Raw genomic sequence first — 19295 nt, 5'->3', positions numbered from 1 at the left:
GTGGATAACAAAGATGGTTTCAGGACTGTACAATGTTAGTTATGAGGATCAGCTGAGAGAATGTGGGCTGCAGAGTTTGGTAGATAGAAGAAGGAGAGGTAATATGATTGGGACTTTTAAACTGTTGAGAGGTAGTTACAGGGTTGACACTAGGGAGTTCTTTTGCTAAGTGGCACAGGGGGTAAGGAGCGAAGACAAGGGGCCCATCCCTAGAAGTTATGAAAGGAAGCTGTGAGCAAGAGGGAGTGGTTTCTTTGTATGGATGGTGGCTGAACCGTGGAATGCATTGCCTGATAGAGTGGTGAGAGCATGTATGATCAATGAGTTCAAGAAGTGGTATGATAGACTTTGTTTTCTAGGAAGGACCTCCCATGATAAGTCTTGATTCCATTTAGGCCTGAATTATAATAACAATAATAATAATTGTTATGTCAAGCTATAATAGTTATTATATATATATATTCTCAGGTCATTACTATTTTGACTCCATGAGGTCTTAGGGTGGTAATAATAATAATAATAATCAGTGTCACCAACCAAAGGCAGGATAGTTACATCTTTAACTAAAATTCCCTCTGATACTATATGAGATCTAACACTCTTTGACCTCGACCTCCTGTCGCATGATGCTTGAGGAAATTGTCTCGCAACAGCTCAATTAATTCAGTTTCATTCTTTTCATGAGATTTCACTGATACCCAATCAATGTTCAGATTATTAAAGTACCTATTATGATTACTCATTTCTCTCCCTTTATCTTTATTTGGTGATGAATTTCTTTGTCATTAGCATCTGATCCACAAGGTCTGTAGCAATACTCCACTATGTATTTGAACTTATTGGTCTGCACCTCACATAAGATGGCTTCAAACTCTCTGTTACATGAAAAACATTTACTAGTATTGCAGTCATTATTCTGAACTCCAACTGATTCAAGTCATCCAATATCAATGGAAGCATGCTCCTCCTCACCTATTCTATCTATCCTTCCTAAAAATACTGTACCATTTACACTCGATACTGGTTAGTATATCTGCCTCTGATAGACAGGTCTCACTAGTGCCCACAAATGTACTGACCAAAGCAAATTGTACCCCTTTGTTTATTATTATTACTATTAACATCCACCTCTATGGAGTCAGAGACTCATCTTGTGAGGTAAATACCGTTGCACCCAATGCTCATCCAACAATGCCTTAAAATGATTTAATGTGCTTAGATTCACAACATACTCAGCCAATGCATTCTACTCGCCAACCATCTCCTTGTAAAGAACCTTCTCCTTACTCCCCTGTTCACACCCTCTTTATACAGTTTCCAGTGATGGCCTCTTGTACTACCCCTCTTTCATTCTATGAAAAATCTCTTCCATGTCGACCTGATAATAACCCCTGACTAACTTATATGTCACAATCATATCCCCCCACTCTTCCTCCTATTCATGAGGTTTTGTAATTTACTTTCTCTTAATCTGTCCTTGTACTCCACTTTCCAAAGAATCTTCTCCGGACCCTTTCCAACATATCGTCATCACCATGAAAGCGCAGCAACCAGATCTGTGTACGGTAATCCATATGAGGCCTGATCAAGGCTTTATACAATGGCATCATAACCTCTTTATTTCTGTATGTCAGAGTCTTCTGCATCATTGCCATTAATCAATGTGATGGTGATTACTATACTCCTAGGATTTGTGTATAGACATAATATGTTACTTTGCATGCTTTTTTTTTTGTATATTCTTCTCTGTAGTCTACATGACAGACAATTTGCATATTTCTGTTCTTATCTAATAACTTACTTATGCAGGCATCCTTGCACATGCTTGATAAGTCTGAACTGGAGGAACACAAAAACATTCTTTCCTCTTAATCATGTCCATATTAATGTCCATGCCCATTATTGACACAGCTAGATAACTTTGCTATTCTTACACACAGAATCTCACCATTCTTTGGATCAGCACTTAGATTTCCTGACTTTCTCTGTTAGGTGTCTCATACCAATTAATAATTTCGAGACTCCCGATATCAGTCGCATTCAAATGTAGGCCATTCCTTATTATTCTCTCCAATTTATTTTCTTCACTGTTTAATAACAATAGAATACAAACAAGAACTTACTATTTAATAGCACATTTTTGTTTATGAAAATAATTGTAATAATCTTCTTTTATAGGGTTTGCGAATGGAAATTTTAAAGGATGTAGATGAGAAAATTTTTAATGCTATTGATGGTCTTGTTGGTAACCTTGAGCATCGACAGTCTAACAAAAAAAATACAGAAAAATGCAAAAAGGAAAAACGGTAAGTGCTATTGTTATTATGAAGAAAATAGAAAAGCCTGTTCTGTTGTCGTAGTTAGTAATTTGTTATATTTAATATGGATATTCAACGTGTCATTACTTATGACTGATTCTTCCATAATGACATGATTGAATAACGTGGTGATGAAAATGATGGAATATTCTCTCTCTCTCTCTCTCTCTCTCTGATTCATGTCACAATTTTTTTATAGAAATATTTGAAATGAAAGAAAACTAAGCTGTACAACATGAAAATCTTCTGTATGACTGCTTTTTATGGTCAACATGGCTGTTTGGTTCACAGCCAGAGCTCACTAACATTTGAGAAAATTGATGTGCAAGTTCTATCAGAAATATGATAAATTAAATTAAGGTTATCAAGAAATTATTATTATTATTATTATGTAACACATCCAGGGATTCCAAAGACTCATCAAGGGAGGGCGCCTACTTTACAGCTCTGTCTCCACCACTAAATCCAAAATCCACCAACTACAACGAATCGCAACTACCATCATCATCTACACCAACGCCATATACCGTCCATCATCACCACTAGTATTTTCACAGACAATCACAAACATCCATGCACATGGTAGGATTCAAACCCGCAGCCTTTTGGCTTGAGAGCAGACATGCTGACCACTCGACCAAAAAGGCTAGCAAAAAGGAAATTATATATTCTTATTTAATCCTTTATCCAAATGTAAGCAAACAATGTTTGTGAATATATCTTCACGACATATGACCATAAAAAGCAGCCAAATAGAAGATTTCGATAGTTTAGTTTTCTTTTATTTCATATAATTTTGAAACTGCCGGTCTGGCTGGCCAAGTGGTTAGCGTATTCTCTTTCCAGCCAAAAGGCTGCAGGTTCGAATCCCGTCGTGGGCGTGGATGTTTGCGATTGTCTGTGGAAAAACTAGTGGTGTTGGTGGTGGTCAGCATTAGATAGTGTTGGTGTAGTTGCAGTCAATTAGTGGATTGAGTGGTGGAGACAGAGAGTTACAGAGTAGATAGGTGCCCTTCCTTGATGAGTCTTTAGACTCCCTGGAAGTGTCAAATAATAACAATAATAATAAAATATTCAATCTTGTTCATCGCTTCACTTCACAAGCATGCTTTGTTTGTAAATTTGGATAAAGGATTGAACAAGAATATAATTTCTTGGCATCCTTAATTTAACAATAAAGAGCCAAGAGGCTATTTTTCCGGTGGTGTAAATTAAGTTAAGGGGATAATAAATCCCTCATTATTTTAAAGCCGGATACGAAACTCGGAGATCAAAATCTATTGAAATCTAAGAGTTTTATGCCGAAGAACTATTGGCGAGTCCAAGTGTAAGTGAACACCTAGGTAGTACAACACTAGGGCAACTAGGAGCAAAGCTAGAGCTCTATCACTATCCTTAATATTTTCTCATAATGTAAAACACAGCTCCTAGGAGATGTATTACTGTTTACATTATGAGGAGCGGTCACTACCCAGACCTGTTTCGACCTTTATTGAGGTCTCATCAGTGAGTAGGTAGACCTGAAATACCGAGGTTTAAATGAGCTGAACTTACATATATGCTACTAACGAATTGCCAGAATGGTGTACCCATATATTATTATTACTATGATAAAGAGCCAACAGGCTATTTTTCTGGCAGTGTAAATTAAGTTAAGGGGATAATAAATCCCTCATTATTTTAAAGCCAGATATGCAACTCAGAGATCGAAATCTAAGAGTTTCATGCAGAAGAACTATTGGTGAGTTCAAGCGTAAGTCAACACCTGGGTAATACAACACTAGGGCAACTCGGAGCAAAGGTGGAGCAAGCTCCATCACTATCCTTAATACATCTTCTAGGAGCTGCATTTTACATTATGAGAAAATATTATGGATAGTGATGGAGCTTGCTTCACCTTTTCTCCGAGTTGCCCCAGTTGCAAGGGGATATTCAATTGTTTGTAGATGATGCGAAGCTGGGAAGGATTATTAGCAATAGTGCAGATGTGGTAGCCCTGCAAGAGGATTTGAATAAGCTAGATAGATGGGCACATGAATGGGGGTGTCAGTTTAATGGAGCAAAATGTAAGGTCTTGAGGTTTGGGAAACATCGATGGGATGCTGCATACTCTATGGAAAGAGTTATACTGGAGGAAGTAGGGGAGACAAGAGATTTGGGGTTGATGATTGATAGAAACCTGAAATGTAGGGGACATATTGCAAAGGTGGTGAAGGTAACACAGAGGATTGCTGCAATTATGAGAAGGATGCTGACCTACAGAGATAAATGGGTTATCATTCCGTTGTATAAGTCTCTGGATTTGAAGGGGATAAATTAACTGTGGAAAGGGTACAAAGACGGATGACAAAGATGGTTTCAGGACTGTAGAATATTGGTTATGAGCTGCAGAGTTTGGTGGATAGAAGAAGGAGAGGTAATATGATTGAGACTTTTAAACTGTTCAGAGGTGGTTACAGGGTTGACACTGGGGAGTTCTTTCACTTGGTTGAACAGTGGGAAGGAGTGATGACAAGAGGCCATCCCTGGAAGTTACGAAAGGAAACTCTGAGCAAGAGGGTGAGGAGTGGTTTCTTTGCATGGAGGGTGGTTGAACCGTGGAATGCATTGCGTGATGGAGTGGTGAGAGCTAGAACGGTCAATGAGTTTAAGGAGTGGTATGATAGACTGTGTTTCTTAGGGGAGACCTCCCCTCAATGAGCCTTGACAGACTATGTTCTTAGGAAGGACCTCCCACGATGAGTCTTTTGACTCCATGGAGACCTGAATAATAATAATAAGATGCACTTTTTTTCTTTGAAAATAGGTCTGAAAAACAGGGTGCGTCTTATACGCCGATACTCAGTTTTTTATAATTTTCATTTCTGGAAATTTTCTCTGTTCTGAGTTACGCAATTTCTTTATTGCTTCCTTGCGGTGTGTGAGAGCATTCCAGTTCTGTAGAGCAGTGTTTCTCAAACTTCAGACATCTGTGTTCATATGATTGGTGCGGTATTAACAAAAGATCTTGCTACTAAATGACAAAGGCAAGCCGACAGTTGAGTTGAAATGCTAATTCTCTTCAACCAAACTCCTTATATAATATCTGAAACACATTCACTATATCTTTCTTCATTTTAACACATTCACTCAAACAAAACGATATGTTGCACCGGCAACATATGGTTTTGCTTGAGTCATACAGCATTTTCTGTGTGTGTGTGGGGGGGACATGCGATTCATTAGTTATTGCCGTTTTTATCCCAGTTGTCTCTAATTGCACTGTTTGTTGAGAAAAATATTGCACAGCATGCAGATGTATCTTATTCAGTGATACAATAGGAACATTTTACGATCTCGAACTTTACGGATACATTGAATTTTATTCTATGCATTAATGATGCATAGCCAAAAATTGCCACAAACCTCCTGAAGACCTTTCGTGTATCCTCGGGGGTACATGTACCACACTTTGAGAAACACTGACGTAGAGTTTAGTGGATGCACATGTGCTGTCACCGACGATCACAGCTATGTCCTGTTCGTTTAAACTGTCCAATTGTTGTAACAGTTGTGAACGGTGTAAATTTCTGCCATTAAATTTTCTCTAAATTTCTTGGCAAATTATGGCTGAAAAATGTTGGCATAGTTACAATATTGCATACAAGCTACATATGATTGCGTATGCTAAAGAACATGAAAACAGGGCTGCAGTGAGGCATTTCGGACCACCCCCAACTGAGAAAATTATAAGAACTTGGCAGAATCAGGAAGAGGATTTAAAATAAGCAACTCACAGTAAACATAAGCTACAAAGTGGAACTGCAAAATGGTCAGAACTTGAGGCAGAACTGAATACTTGAATTTTAGACCACAGAAAAGCAGGACTTTCAGTGTCTACAAAAATGTTTATTCATCATGCGAGAGCGATAGCCACTAACAGAGGGATCGCCAACTTTACTGGATCAACATCATGGTGTTCAAGATTCATGAAGAGAAACCAGCTATGTGTGTGGACTAAAACAAAAATATCACAAAAGATGCCAGCTGAATATGAAGAAAAAATGATTGAATTTCATCGATTCGTCATTAACGCAAGGAAACGAGAAAATTTTGAACTTGCGCAAATAGGAAACATGGACGAGGTTCCTATGACTTTTGATGTGTCCTCAAACAAATCTGTAGATTCCAAGGACACTAAAAGTGTTACTATTAAAATTTTGGGCACGAAAAAACTCACTACATGGTTGTTTTATTCTGCTGTGCTGATGGGACAAAATTGCTACCACTATTGATTTTCAAAAGGAAGACGCTACCCAAAGAAAAACTGTCTAAAGGAATGTTTGTACATGTTCATGCAAAAGGCTGGATGGATGGAGGAGGAATGAAGTTATGGATAGATAAAATTTGGTCTAGGTGCCCTGGCAGACTGTTGAAGCCTGCCATGCTAGTATGGGATCAGTTTCGTTCTCACAGAACAGACGCTGTTACAAATAAACTCAAGGAATTGAAAACTCAGTTAGCTGTAATTCCAGGAGGTGTAACTAGTCAGCTTCAACCTTTAGATGTCTGTATTAATGAACCATTTAAGGGATTTATAATGGTGAAGTGGAACAACTGTATGCAGTCTTCAGATTTTGAGGTAACGCCATCAGGAAGAAGGAAGAGGTCTAGCATTTTGCAAGTTTGTGAGTGGGTCAAACCTTCATGGGATGCTGTGAAAACTGAGACAGTGGTTAAATCATTTAAGAAGTGTGGAATTAGTAATGCACTGGATGGTACAGGAGGACAATTTGTTGTATGAGGACTCAGATTCTGATTTAGAAGAGGTTTCAAGTGTCTCTCCATTTAGCTCTGGAGATGAATTTCTGGGTTTTGACGATTAAAAGGTGGGTACTCTTTCCTAGTTAGATTAGGTATTTGTTGAAAGGAGACCTACTTATTACTTTATATTTGAAATACTGCGAATTCATTATAATATTCAGTGATAAAGTTTTTTCCCTAAAAATTGTGTACAAAAAAGGGGGTGCGTCCTATACGCCAGCGCGTGTTATACGCCGGCAAATATGGTAAATTTATTCAGTCAACTTCCTACCATACCAGCTTTCTTCCACACCATTCAGCTTTTAGCTTACCATTTCAACATTCACCTTGCCATAGCTTTCTTCCTACCATTATATATATATATTTATATGTGTGTGTGTGTGTGTGTGTGTGTGTGCTAGAAGAGGAGAGAATGGAAACAGTAGGAGAGATGGAATGAGAGAGGGGTATGGGAGTGCTAGAAGAGGAGAAAATGGACACAGTAGGAGAGAGGGAATGGTAAGAGGTATAATGTATGGGGACTCAATGATCCGTGGTTCAAGATAGGATGCGTGAGGAGTGTTTGCCAGGAGGAACGACAGAAAGTGTGGCTTTGGCAGTTAAGAGAGGTGAAAGGGTGGATGAGATGATTGTGATGGTGGGAACAAATGACTTGAGTGGTGGTGTAAATAGGGCAGTGAGAAATATGAGATTCTTGCTGTGGTATGAAAGAAAACACAGAGAGGAAAGATAGTGTGTGTGTGTTGCCTAAGTATGATAATGATGAGCTGAGCAGAAGAGCAGTAATATTGAATGATATAATAGCTAGAATGTGTGACAAGAGAAGACTGGAATATGTGGATGCTTGGAGTGTGTTTGAGGACAGAGAGGAATTGTATGCAAGAGGCCGTTTACATTTGAATGAGGAAGGACGTAGGCATCTGGAGAGATTGCTGTTCTGAAAAAGTCAGTGTGTCCCAGGGAGGATAGTAGCAGGGGTGGACTCTTGTGGGAATGGGTACTTGGGAGAAGGGGGATGATATCAGGTAACACCGAGCACAGTGGAGTCTCGAGGGGATAATGCTGGGCATAGAAACAACGGCATTTATATCCTTTATACTTATGCCAGGAGTATCCGGAATAAAGGAAAGGAATTGGTGGCGCATATACATCAGCCTGGCCAAAAATAATTGGGATCACTGAGACGTGGTTGACAGAAGAGGATATAATGACAGGAATAGAAATTGCTGGGTACAGCATTTTTCGGTAGGATAGGAAGGGAAAGCATGGTGGTGGAGTATTGCTTATGATAAGTGATGACCTATGTCCTCTAAGAGTGGAGACTTTGGAAGGCAGTGGCACTAATGATTTTGAAAGCATATGGTGTGAAGTAGAGGTGGGCAAGACTAGAAGTGTCTAATTATATTATTATTATTATTGTTCCGGGAAACTCCAAGGAGTCGACAGACTCATCGAGGGAGGCCCTAGCATCATGTCAAGAACAACTATTCAACATTCACACAGTATCTATCATACCTTGCCTTGAACTCATTTACGGTCGTAGCACCCACAACAGACTCTGGAAGCTTATTCCACTCATTTACCACTCTCCAAGTAAAGAACCTAGCTCTAACACCCTTGTCAACCACGCTCTTGCCCAACTTCCATGCATGGGCCCCTAGTCCTCCCACCACCAGTCATATTTTCAAATATATCTTCTGGATCAATCTTATAAAAACCCTTCAGTAATTTGAATGTCTCAATTATATCACCCCTCCTTCGCCTATCGTCCAATTTCTGCAACCCACAAATCTTCAACTTATTCTCATAAGGTTCATTCCACAGACCTGCTATCATCTTGGTCACTCGTCTCTGGACCCTCTCCACTTCCTCCCCATGACAAAGAAACCCTGGTGCCCATAGCTGGACACAGAAGTCCAGTGGGGTCTTATCAAGGCTCGATACAGAGGAAGAACAACTTGTTCGTCTCTGCATGTTAAAGTATTTTTCAGAAGCCAAGTGATTTGGTGAGCTGTTTTAGTTACTTTTGCAATGTGCCCCCTAAACTTGAACTCCCTATCCACCAACACTCCCTATCCACCAACACTCCCAAATCCCTGGCCTCATCAATCTCCTGGAGTATGGTTCCACCAATGCGATATACTGCTGCTATTCTTTTCACCCCAAAGTGCATAACCTTACACTTTGCCACATTAAATTGACATCCATTTTTCCTAGCCCAGTCCTCCAAACTATCCAAATCATCCTGTAAAATTTTGACATCCTGTGCACTCACAATTGCTCTACCCAACTTTGCATCATCAGCAAACAAGTGAACACTTCCTCTCAGATCCTTTCCAATATCATTGATGAACAAATTGAAAAGCAGTGGTCCAAGAACAGAGCCCTGTGGCACTCCACTAGTCACAAGATGTCTTTTAGACTCCACTACTGAATAAACCACTCTTTGATATCTCTCCTTCAACCACCCTCTTATCCATCTCACCAACCCTATATCTATACCCATCTGCTCCAGTTTACTGATTAGGGTTCCATGTGGTATCCTATCAAAGGCCTTGGCAAGGTCCAGTAGTATCACTGTAAACCCATTACCCCTATCCAGTTCAGCCGTCACTGTGTTATAAAACGTGAGCAAGTTACTGAGGCATGATCTACCCTTCACAAAACCATGTTGTCCCCCATACAATATCCCATTTTCATCTATCCAATCCTGTATTCTTTTCTTGACTAATTTCTCTAAGACCTTGACAATGATTCCTGATATGCTAATCGGTCGGTAATTTACAACAGCAGTCTTGGAACCACCTTTATGCAGTGGAACTATTTTCCCCTCTTTCCACCCACTCGGGACTAACCCAGACCCAAGACTCAAATTAAACAAAATGGTCAAGGGTACTGACAATTCTTTAGCTGCTTCTCGTACAACACGAGCTGGTATACCATCCAATCCCACAGATGTATTGACATTGAGGTTATGCAATAGACTACTCACCTCCACTTCATTAACCACAATTCCCATATAATCTACTGGTTTATTCGTTTCTGCAATGTCACCACCTGGATGATATACTTTTGCAAAGTGCTCACTCAGTAACTCAACTATCTCAACTGATTCAGTTACCTCCCTACCATTGGCATTCGTTAAAATCAATCTGCCATGTACATTTTTCCTTTTACTTGCTACATATCTAAAAAACTGTTTAGGATTCTCTTTAGCCTGCATGGCCAATGTTCTTTCGTAATCCTTTTTTGCTTTTCTTACCACACTCGTCACCCTACTGGCCTGCGCTTTATACCGTTCATGTGCCTGCCGGTCACCCTTCTCCTTAAATTCCCTCCATACTTGTTTCATTTTTTGCAACTCAAGCTTAATGGTGTTATTCATCCATTTAACCCCTCCTTGATTTATTATTCGCACTCTAGGTATACAGTCAGCCATTGCTTCATGCAAGCACTTCTTAACTACCTCCCATGCACTATCAACTTCTAGTCCTTGCAGTTGTACATGCCATGGCACTGAACCAATCAAACTCCTAAGCTTGTCATACTTTCCAGCCCGATAATTCCACATGTACCCTGTCTTAATTGAAAATTTTACACCTTTAGCCACCTCCCAAGTTAAGACCCTATGATCACTCTCACCGATTGGTGGCAATGTGGTCATATTTGTTACAGCCAAATCCTCAGATGTAATTACTAGGTCAAGCACTCTCTGACCCCTAGTATTTTCCATTACATGCTGTCGCAGATAGTTATCCCTTAATAACCGCATAAAATCCAGTTCCTTCCTTCCATGTGTCCTCTCCTCACTCCAATCAATGCGACCATAGTTGAAATCTCCCATAACAATCACCCTCCTTCCACCAATTTCTTCTATTTGCTAGTGCATACTGTCACCACCATCTTTTCCATCACCTGGTCTATAGCAGCACCCAATTGTATATTTAGTTCTGCTAGCCACAATCTCACACCAAATGGCCTCAAATGTGCTCTTTTCTCTGTCCTGCAATTCAACTTCTATTCTCCTTGGCTGGAGCTCATCAGCTATCATCAACAATACTCCTCCCCCATTTTATTCTCTCTGTCATTCCTGAACACACTGTACCTATCACATTCAATCCCACTAGTTATATCATCTACAGTCAGCCATGTTTCACTAATACCTATAACCTGTGGTCTGGAAGTGCCAACCATGGCCAAAAACTCTTCCTTCTTGTTCCTAATACTCTTAGTATTAGTGTACATGAATTTAAGACCCCCATTAGCCCCAAATCTACCTTGATGCCTTATATTAACTATCCCACTCAGATTTGTTGTCCTTATTTGCTCTGGCATATTATATTCATTCTTACATTCAACTGCCTCCATAAGGACTGTATCTCTACTCCCCCCCCTTAACAAATCTAGTTTCCCTGAATTTGCACATACACTACATTCAGCAACACTTTCTCAAGTCTTCTTACACCGTAACCATTCAAATGCAAGCCATCCATCTTATATAGATCCTTTCGCCCATCAAACTCACTCCACACATCCACAAATTCCACACCACTCGTCATACATAACCCACACATAAAGTCATTCGCAATTATAGCCCTCCTTTTAAACATTTCACTGTCATACCGTGGCAAAAGACTAATCATTCTAACTCTCTCACTCTTTTCTTTTGCTACCTCAAACAATTCATTCAGGTCTTCTATCATTTCCGTTTTATCTCCTTTCAAATCATTCGTACCTGCCACAACAATCATTTCTTTCACCCTTTCCTTTTGCTCTCTAATAGACTCAGTTACGTCCTTTATGGTCGCACCAGGTTGGTACGATTTTGTCAAATCCTCTACTAACACACCTCGTACTAACGAGTCTCGATACAGCACTCTATCCTTCATTTTGTTCATGTTCACATTCATACGTCTATTTTTCCTGTCATACCTTTTATTATTGGTTGGTTCATTCAGTCTACTTTTGTTCATGCACTCTAGCTGCTGTTTTGCTCTTTCTATCGCACTATTCAACAACGCGATCTCACTCCATGCATCTATCTCATCTTTTTTGTTCTCTGAGAAACCATTTATACTATCATTCACACTTTCTACATTCACACTCTCACAATTTTCATGTACAACCTTGCCGTTTCTTGTCATATCCCTATTTCCTTCATTCTGAAGGTTGACAAAAATATCACACTCGCGATCCGAAATACACTTCAATTCCTCATTCTCCCTACATTTTCTACACACATTCAATCCTTTATTATCATCTAACCACACTCCGACCGCACTCCGCAAAGCGTACATTTCACAGCTAGTACACTGACTCATTTCTTTTATGCTACCGTTCTTTGATAACGATGGCGAACCTTCATTACTGGCCGCCATTTTCCTTCGCACAGGTGCCATACTTATTTGCAACGTGTTTTGTCAAATTATACGTTATAACTCATCAAAAATAGACGCACTAAAATACTCAAGGCAAACAAAACAAAACTACACAATATTAAGTAATTTGTATCGATAACTGAAAATGATACTTATCTTATCTGGAGCTTGCACGAACACTACACATTACGAATTCATCTAGCGGCGACTTCCCGACATAGATTATGTTATAAAACACTTTAGTACACTAACTACGCTAATAAAACTCCAATAATATACCAAAATTACACACTTAAGTCCATTAAATTGAATCCAAAACATCAATAAATCAACAAAAAACACAAATCTCTCAGGAGCTCTCCGATAGCACGTCCGTTCACCAGCTATCCTCGACACCAATCTCTAGGCCAGGTTGTGTGTCATCAGTAGTTATTAAGATTGGAGAAAGTAGTAAAGGACTATATACAGAATTGGGCAGATGAGGGTAATGTTATCTGTGAGAGTCAACATGGATTGGTGAAGGGTCGCTCTTGTTTTAGCAATATTCTAGTCTTTTATGATAAAGTTACAAGAGCCTTAGATGAGGGAAAGGCATATACCGCCATTTTCTTAGACTTAGTGAAGGCATTTCACAAGGTGCCACATGATAAGCTGATATTTAAGTTGCAGCACATGGGTCTGGATGTCAGATTGGTCAACTGGATTCAGGATTGGCTGTCTGATAGGTATCAGAGAGTTGTGTATGGTGGAGCAGTTTCAAGGAAGCAGAGGGTTACAATTTGGGTCCCACAGGGCTCAGTACTGGGACCTATATTATTTAACATTTATATCAATGACATTGTCAGTGGATTGCAAGGTGATATTCAGTTGTTTACAGATGATGCAAAGCTGGGAAGGATTATTAGTAATAGTGCAGATGCGGCAGCCCTGCAAGAGGTTTTGAATAAGCTAGATAAATGGGCAAATGAATGGGGGTGTCGGTTTAATGCAGCAAAATGTAAGGTCTTGAGGTTTGGGAAACATCGATGGGATGCTGCATACTCTATGGGAGGAGTTATACTGGAGGAAGTAGGGGAGACAAGAGATCTGGGGTTGATGATTGATAGAAACCTGAAATTTATGGGACATATTGCAAAGGTGGTGAAGGTAACACAGAGAATTGCTGCAATAATGAGAAAGACGCTGACCTGCAGAGATAAAACAGTTATCATTCCATTGTTTAAGATCCTGATCAGACCACACTTAGACTATTGTTCTAAGATTTGGTCCCCAGGATTTGAAGGGGATAAATTAACTGTGAAAAGGGTACAAAGGCAGATAACAAAGATGGTTGCAGGACCGTACAATGATAGTTATGAGGATCGGCTGAGGGAATGTGGACTGCAGAGTTTGGTGGATGGAAGGAGAGGTGATATGATTGAGACTTTTAAACTGTTGAGAGGTGGTTACAGGGTTGACACTGCGGAGTTCTTTTGCTTGGTTGAACAGTGGTAAGGAGTGATGACAAGAGGCCATCCCTGGAAGTTATGAAAGGAATCTGTGAGCAGGAGTTTGAGGAGTGGTTTCTTTGCATGGAGGGTGGTTGAACCATGGAATGCATTGCCTGATAGAGTGGTGAGAGCGAGAACGGTCAATGAGTTTAAGGATTGGTATGAGTCTTGATAGACTTTGTGTTTCTTAGGAAGGACCTCCCACAATGAGTCTTTTGACTCCATGGAGGCCTGAATAATAATAATAATGGGAATTTTATGGATTCTTTTGATTCATTACCATTGAAACCTCTGAAACTGAAAGAAACTGCATTTTGAGGGAACTCGTAATATTTAATCTCAACATTCTTTGAACTACTTAATGCTAAACTTCCTGTTTGAGAAAACTATGATAAGCCACATGGGAAAAGCATGTGGAAAACCTCTTTCACATGAAGCCATGGATCCTACTTGTCTTTAGTCCACATAATTAAAGTAATGCCTAAATTTTCCAACTGCAGTAGGAGAGCAATTTGCTGGTCTAATATTCAACTCTTGATTAACTGAAAGCAAACTTACATTAAGTTAGCTGACACACTAACCTATTTGTAGGATGGTCACTGGAAGGTTCATTCATTTGAAGCTAAGATAATTGAGAAATTACTGTAATGGCTTTTCTATATTATAAATAATGCAAGACGTTCATCTTTTACTCATAGTTGATTATTTTATTATTATGTGACACCTCCAGAAAGTTCAAGGACTCATCATGGGAGAGCACACCACTCCACCATCCAACTTGCCATCTCCTCTAGTTGATCTTCCAACAATGACACTACAGCCATCAATATACAACACTATCTGCCACCATCACCACAAATAGCATTTTTTGTGTGTAAATTATGTGTGTTCTCATAGCTGATTAGCCTGTACTCTGATTTCTTCAATTTATCAGTTATGTTGATTACTTTTCTTGGCAGGACAACATATACAAATATACAGAATTACTTCTATAGGTTCTCTCTCTCTCTCTCTCTAACCCCCCTCTTCCTAGCTGATTTCTATATGGAACAGTTTCAGAATGGTGTTGCAGTAAAGTGTTGGAGAGATTGAGAGCAGGATCCCGAATTATGTTTAAAACAATATTATTATTATTATTATTATTATTCAGGCCTCCAAGGAGTCAAAAGACTCATCGAGGGAGGTCCTTCCTAAGACATAAAGTCTGTCAAGACTCATCGAGGGGAGGTCCCCCCCTGAGAAACACAAAGTTTATCATACCACTCTTTAAACTCACTGACCGTTCTCACTCCCACCACTCCATCAGGCAATGCATTCCACAGCTCAACCACCCTCCACACAAAGAAACCACTCCTTACCCTCTTGCTCACAGTTTCCTTTCGTAACTTCCAGGGATGGCCTCTTGTCATCACTCCTTCCCGCTGATCAACCAAGCGAAAGAACTCCCCAGTGTCAACCCCGTAACCACCTCTCAACAGTTTAAAAGTCTTAATCATATCACCTCTCCTTCTATCCACCAAACTCTGCAGTCCACATTCTCTCAGCCGATCCTCATAACTATCCTTGTACAGTCCTGAAACCATCTTTGTCATCCGTCTTTGTATCCTTTCCACAGTTAATTTATCCCCTTCAAATCCTGGGGACCAAATCTGAGAACAATAATCCAAGTGTGGTCTGATCAGAGACTTATACAACGGAATGATAACCCTCTTATCTCTGCAGGTCAGTGTCCTTCTCATAATAGCAGCAATCCTCTGTGTTACCTTCACCACCTTTGCAATATGTCCCCTAAACTTCAGGTTTCTATCAATCATCAACCCCAGATCTCTTGTCTCCCCTACTTCATTCAGTATAACTCCTCCCATAGAGTATGCAGCATCCAATCGATGTTTCCCAAACCTCAAGACCTTACATTTGGCTGCATTAAACTGACACCCCCATTCATTTGCCCATCTATCTAGTTTATTTAAATCCTCTTGCAGGGCTACCACATCTGCACTATTACTAATAATCCTTCCCAGCTTCGCATCATCCGCAAACACCTGAATATCCCCCTGCAATCCACTGGCTATGTCATTGATATAAAGGTTAAACAATATAGGTCCTAGTACTGAGCCCTGTGGGACCCCACTTGTAACCCTCTGCCTCCTGGAAACTGCTCCACCATACACAACTCTCTGATACCTATCAGACAGCCAATCCTGAATCCAGTTGACCAATCTGACATCCAGACCCATGTGCTGCAACTTAAATATCAGCTTATCATGTGGCACCCTGTCAAATGCCTTTGCCAAGTCTAAGAAAATTGCAGTATATGCCTTTCCCTCATCTAATGCTCTTGTAACTTTATTATAAAAGGCTAGCATATTGCTAAAACAAGAGCGTCCTTTCACAAATCCATGTTAATTCTCACAGATAACATTACCCTCATCGGCCCAATGCTGTACACGGTCCCTCACTGCTTTCTCCAAGATCTTAACAACTACTGATGACACACAGACTGGCCTATAATTAGACACTTCCAGTCTGTTACCACCCTTTTGCAGTGGCACTATCTTACCTTCCTTCCATTCCCTGGGCACCTTTGCCAAAGCCAGACTTTCATTGAAAAGCCACGTTAAAGGTATTGTCAATTCCCTAGCACATTCTCTCAAAACTCGTGGCGAAATACCATCCAGTCCCACAGCTTTACTGACATCCAGAGTACTCAGTATCTGAAACACACTCTCCTCCTGTACCTCCAGACCTCGTACCAGTCCTATCCCTCTAGCATTAAAACTGACTCCTCTAGGATGAAATACTCCAATAAAGTGTTCATTGAACAATTCCACTATGTTCTCTGCATCAGTCACTCTATTCCCATTTTTATCCCACAATATCATTCTTCCACAGTCATTTCTCCTCCTACTGGCCACATAGCTAAAAAATTCCCTAGGATTTTCTTTGGATCTTAGGGCCAATCTCCTCTCATATTCCAGTTTCGCTTTCCTTACCACACGAGTCACTCTTGTGGCCTGTGTCTTATATTCCTCATGCATCTCTTCACCTGTCTCCTTATATCTCTTCCATAGCCTCTTTTTCGCATGCAATTCCTGTTTAATATTGTTTGTCATCCACTTTACTCCAAATTGCGCCCTCTTCTTCACTCGTGGTATACAACTTACCATTGCTGATAACAAATATTCTTTCACAATTTCCCACGCACTGGTGATATCCCGGCCTTCCAATTCCTCCCTCCATGAAACTTCCCGAAGTTGACGTCTAAGACTATTATAATCACCTGCCTTATAATTCCACATAAGTTCCCGTCTCTTTGATACTCCTGCATGTCTATTCATTTTCCAAGTCAACACCATATGGTCACTCTCTCCAACTGGTGGGAGAGACGTCAACTCGGTTATTATCAACTCTTCTGATGCTATAACCAAATCCAAAATTTTTGAACCTCTTGTTCCCTCTGTTACATGTTGCCTAAGACATTTGTCCCTCAAGAATTCTAGAAATTCCATTCCCCTATTGTTACATGCATCTTCCTCTCTCCAATTTATACTACTGAAGTTAAAATCTCCCATAACAATCATTCTTCTTGCACTTGCCAAACTTAGCTGTCTAAACATCTCCTGGTCCCCATCCTCTGTGCTCCTGGGTCTGTAGGAACACCCCACTAAATATCCTGTCTTGCCTACCTCTACCTCACACCATACACTCTCAAAATCATTTGTCTCACTTCCTTCCAAATTCTCCACTCTTAGAGGACATAGGTCATCACTTATCATAAGCAGCACCCCACCACCACGCTTTCCCCTCCTATCCTGGCGAAAAATGCTATACCCAGCGACTTCTATTTCTGTTTTTATATCCCCTTCTGTCAACCACGTCTCAGTGATCGCAATAATTTTTGGCCAGGCTGATGCTATCTGCGCCACCAATTCCTCTCCCTAACAAATTATCTTTGATGAATAGCATGGATTTGCTAAAGGGAGGTCATGTTTTAGTAATCTATGGATGTGAAGGTGGAGGAAATATGAGACTTTGCAGTGATGGTGGATGAGGATCTGAAATTTAGAGGACATGCTGCCAAAATTGTGAGGACAATGCAACGAATTCTGGCAATGATGCAGAGGACACTAACTTCTAGAAGCAATTTAAGGCTTTGATTAGGTTGCATATGGACTACTGTGCACAGATTTGGTCACCAGGCTTTCAAAGGATGAACAGATGTTCCAGAGGCAATTGACCAGAATAGTTTCATGTAGGTTTCTGTGGTGAAGCAATTCTGTAGCAAGTTTTTGGTATTGAGACCACGTTATAATATAAGGAGTTTTGTAAAAATAAACAATTAAAACCCAACAAATTTCGTGCGTTGTAAGTTTATTACATAAGTTTTACACATTAAAAGCCTATTAACAATTACACATATTAGATGTTTTTGAAAACTTCACAACTGTTAAATAATAAATAAACCAGAATACAAATGATAAATTAATTACTGTATGTGTTTTGGAATGTTGCTAGTTGTTGCTATCACATTCTGTGGTATACTCATGCTATGTCCTAGGTCTGTGGCAATTAAATTTTTGATTAAACCAGACCATACTTAAGTAAAATTAAGCCTTGATTTTTATTGCATTGTATAGGGATCCTAAGCATTTGTGAGGCTTCTTTAAATTTTTTTGTGAAACAGTTATCAATATATGACATTTTTGTTTGTTGCCAGAGTACTTAATGGCCAGTAGTGGTTTTGTGGAATGCCTGGCCTGATTTTTGCTTTCTTCTTTTTTTTTTTTTTTTTTTTTTTTTTTGATGTTTTTTATGTGTTTTTCACGGTTTTTCATGTCTGGTTTTTTTCATGGGGTGATGTGGAAGTTTTGATGGATGTAATAATCTTGATATTTTTTGTAAAGCTAAAAAAAAAGCCACTTTTATGTTGTACTCATGGAGCAATGCAGCCATTTTGTCCACGACATTTTTGATGTAAGGCAGTGTGATTGCATTCTTGAAATTTTGTTTAAGTAAGGGAGTTGCAGGAGATGTATCAAGAATTTTTCCGATCGTCTTGGGTGCAAAACCATTAAGCGCAAGGTTCTGTTTCAGGTAGTGCAATTCTTTATTATTATTAAGAGAGACCTCCAGGGAGTCAGAGACTCATCGAGGGAGGCCACATACAACACACACCACTATCATACTTATTCTTGAATTCATTCACACTGCTTGCACTCACAACATCCAATGGCAATCCATTCCAATCATGCACCATCCTCTGAGAGAAAAATATAGCCCTCGCTGCTGAAAAATTTCATCAGTTG

At 39.8% G+C, this 19295-nt stretch overlaps 1 protein-coding gene across 4 annotated transcripts in view; it reads left to right on the top strand.

Moving 5' to 3' along the window:
- LOC150103699 (sterol O-acyltransferase 1-like) overlaps positions 1–19295 on the top strand; it is a 246292-nt gene that overhangs the window by 79105 nt on the left and 147892 nt on the right. For all 4 annotated transcript variants that reach the window (XM_090396650.1, XM_090396649.1, XM_090396652.1 and 1 more), the window contains exon 3: positions 2179–2306. In XM_090396650.1, coding sequence (XP_090252776.1) covers positions 2179–2306 — 128 coding nt within the window. The remainder of the gene's footprint in view (positions 1–2178; positions 2307–19295) is intronic.

The sequence above is a fragment of the Typopeltis vanoorti genome, chromosome 8 (genome assembly GCF_054136105.1).
Source record: "Typopeltis vanoorti isolate ZY-2024b chromosome 8, IOZ_Tvanoo_1.0, whole genome shotgun sequence".
Classification (NCBI taxonomy): Eukaryota; Metazoa; Arthropoda; class Arachnida; order Uropygi; family Thelyphonidae; genus Typopeltis; species Typopeltis vanoorti.
This window is presented reverse-complemented; position numbering and strand designations above follow the sequence as displayed.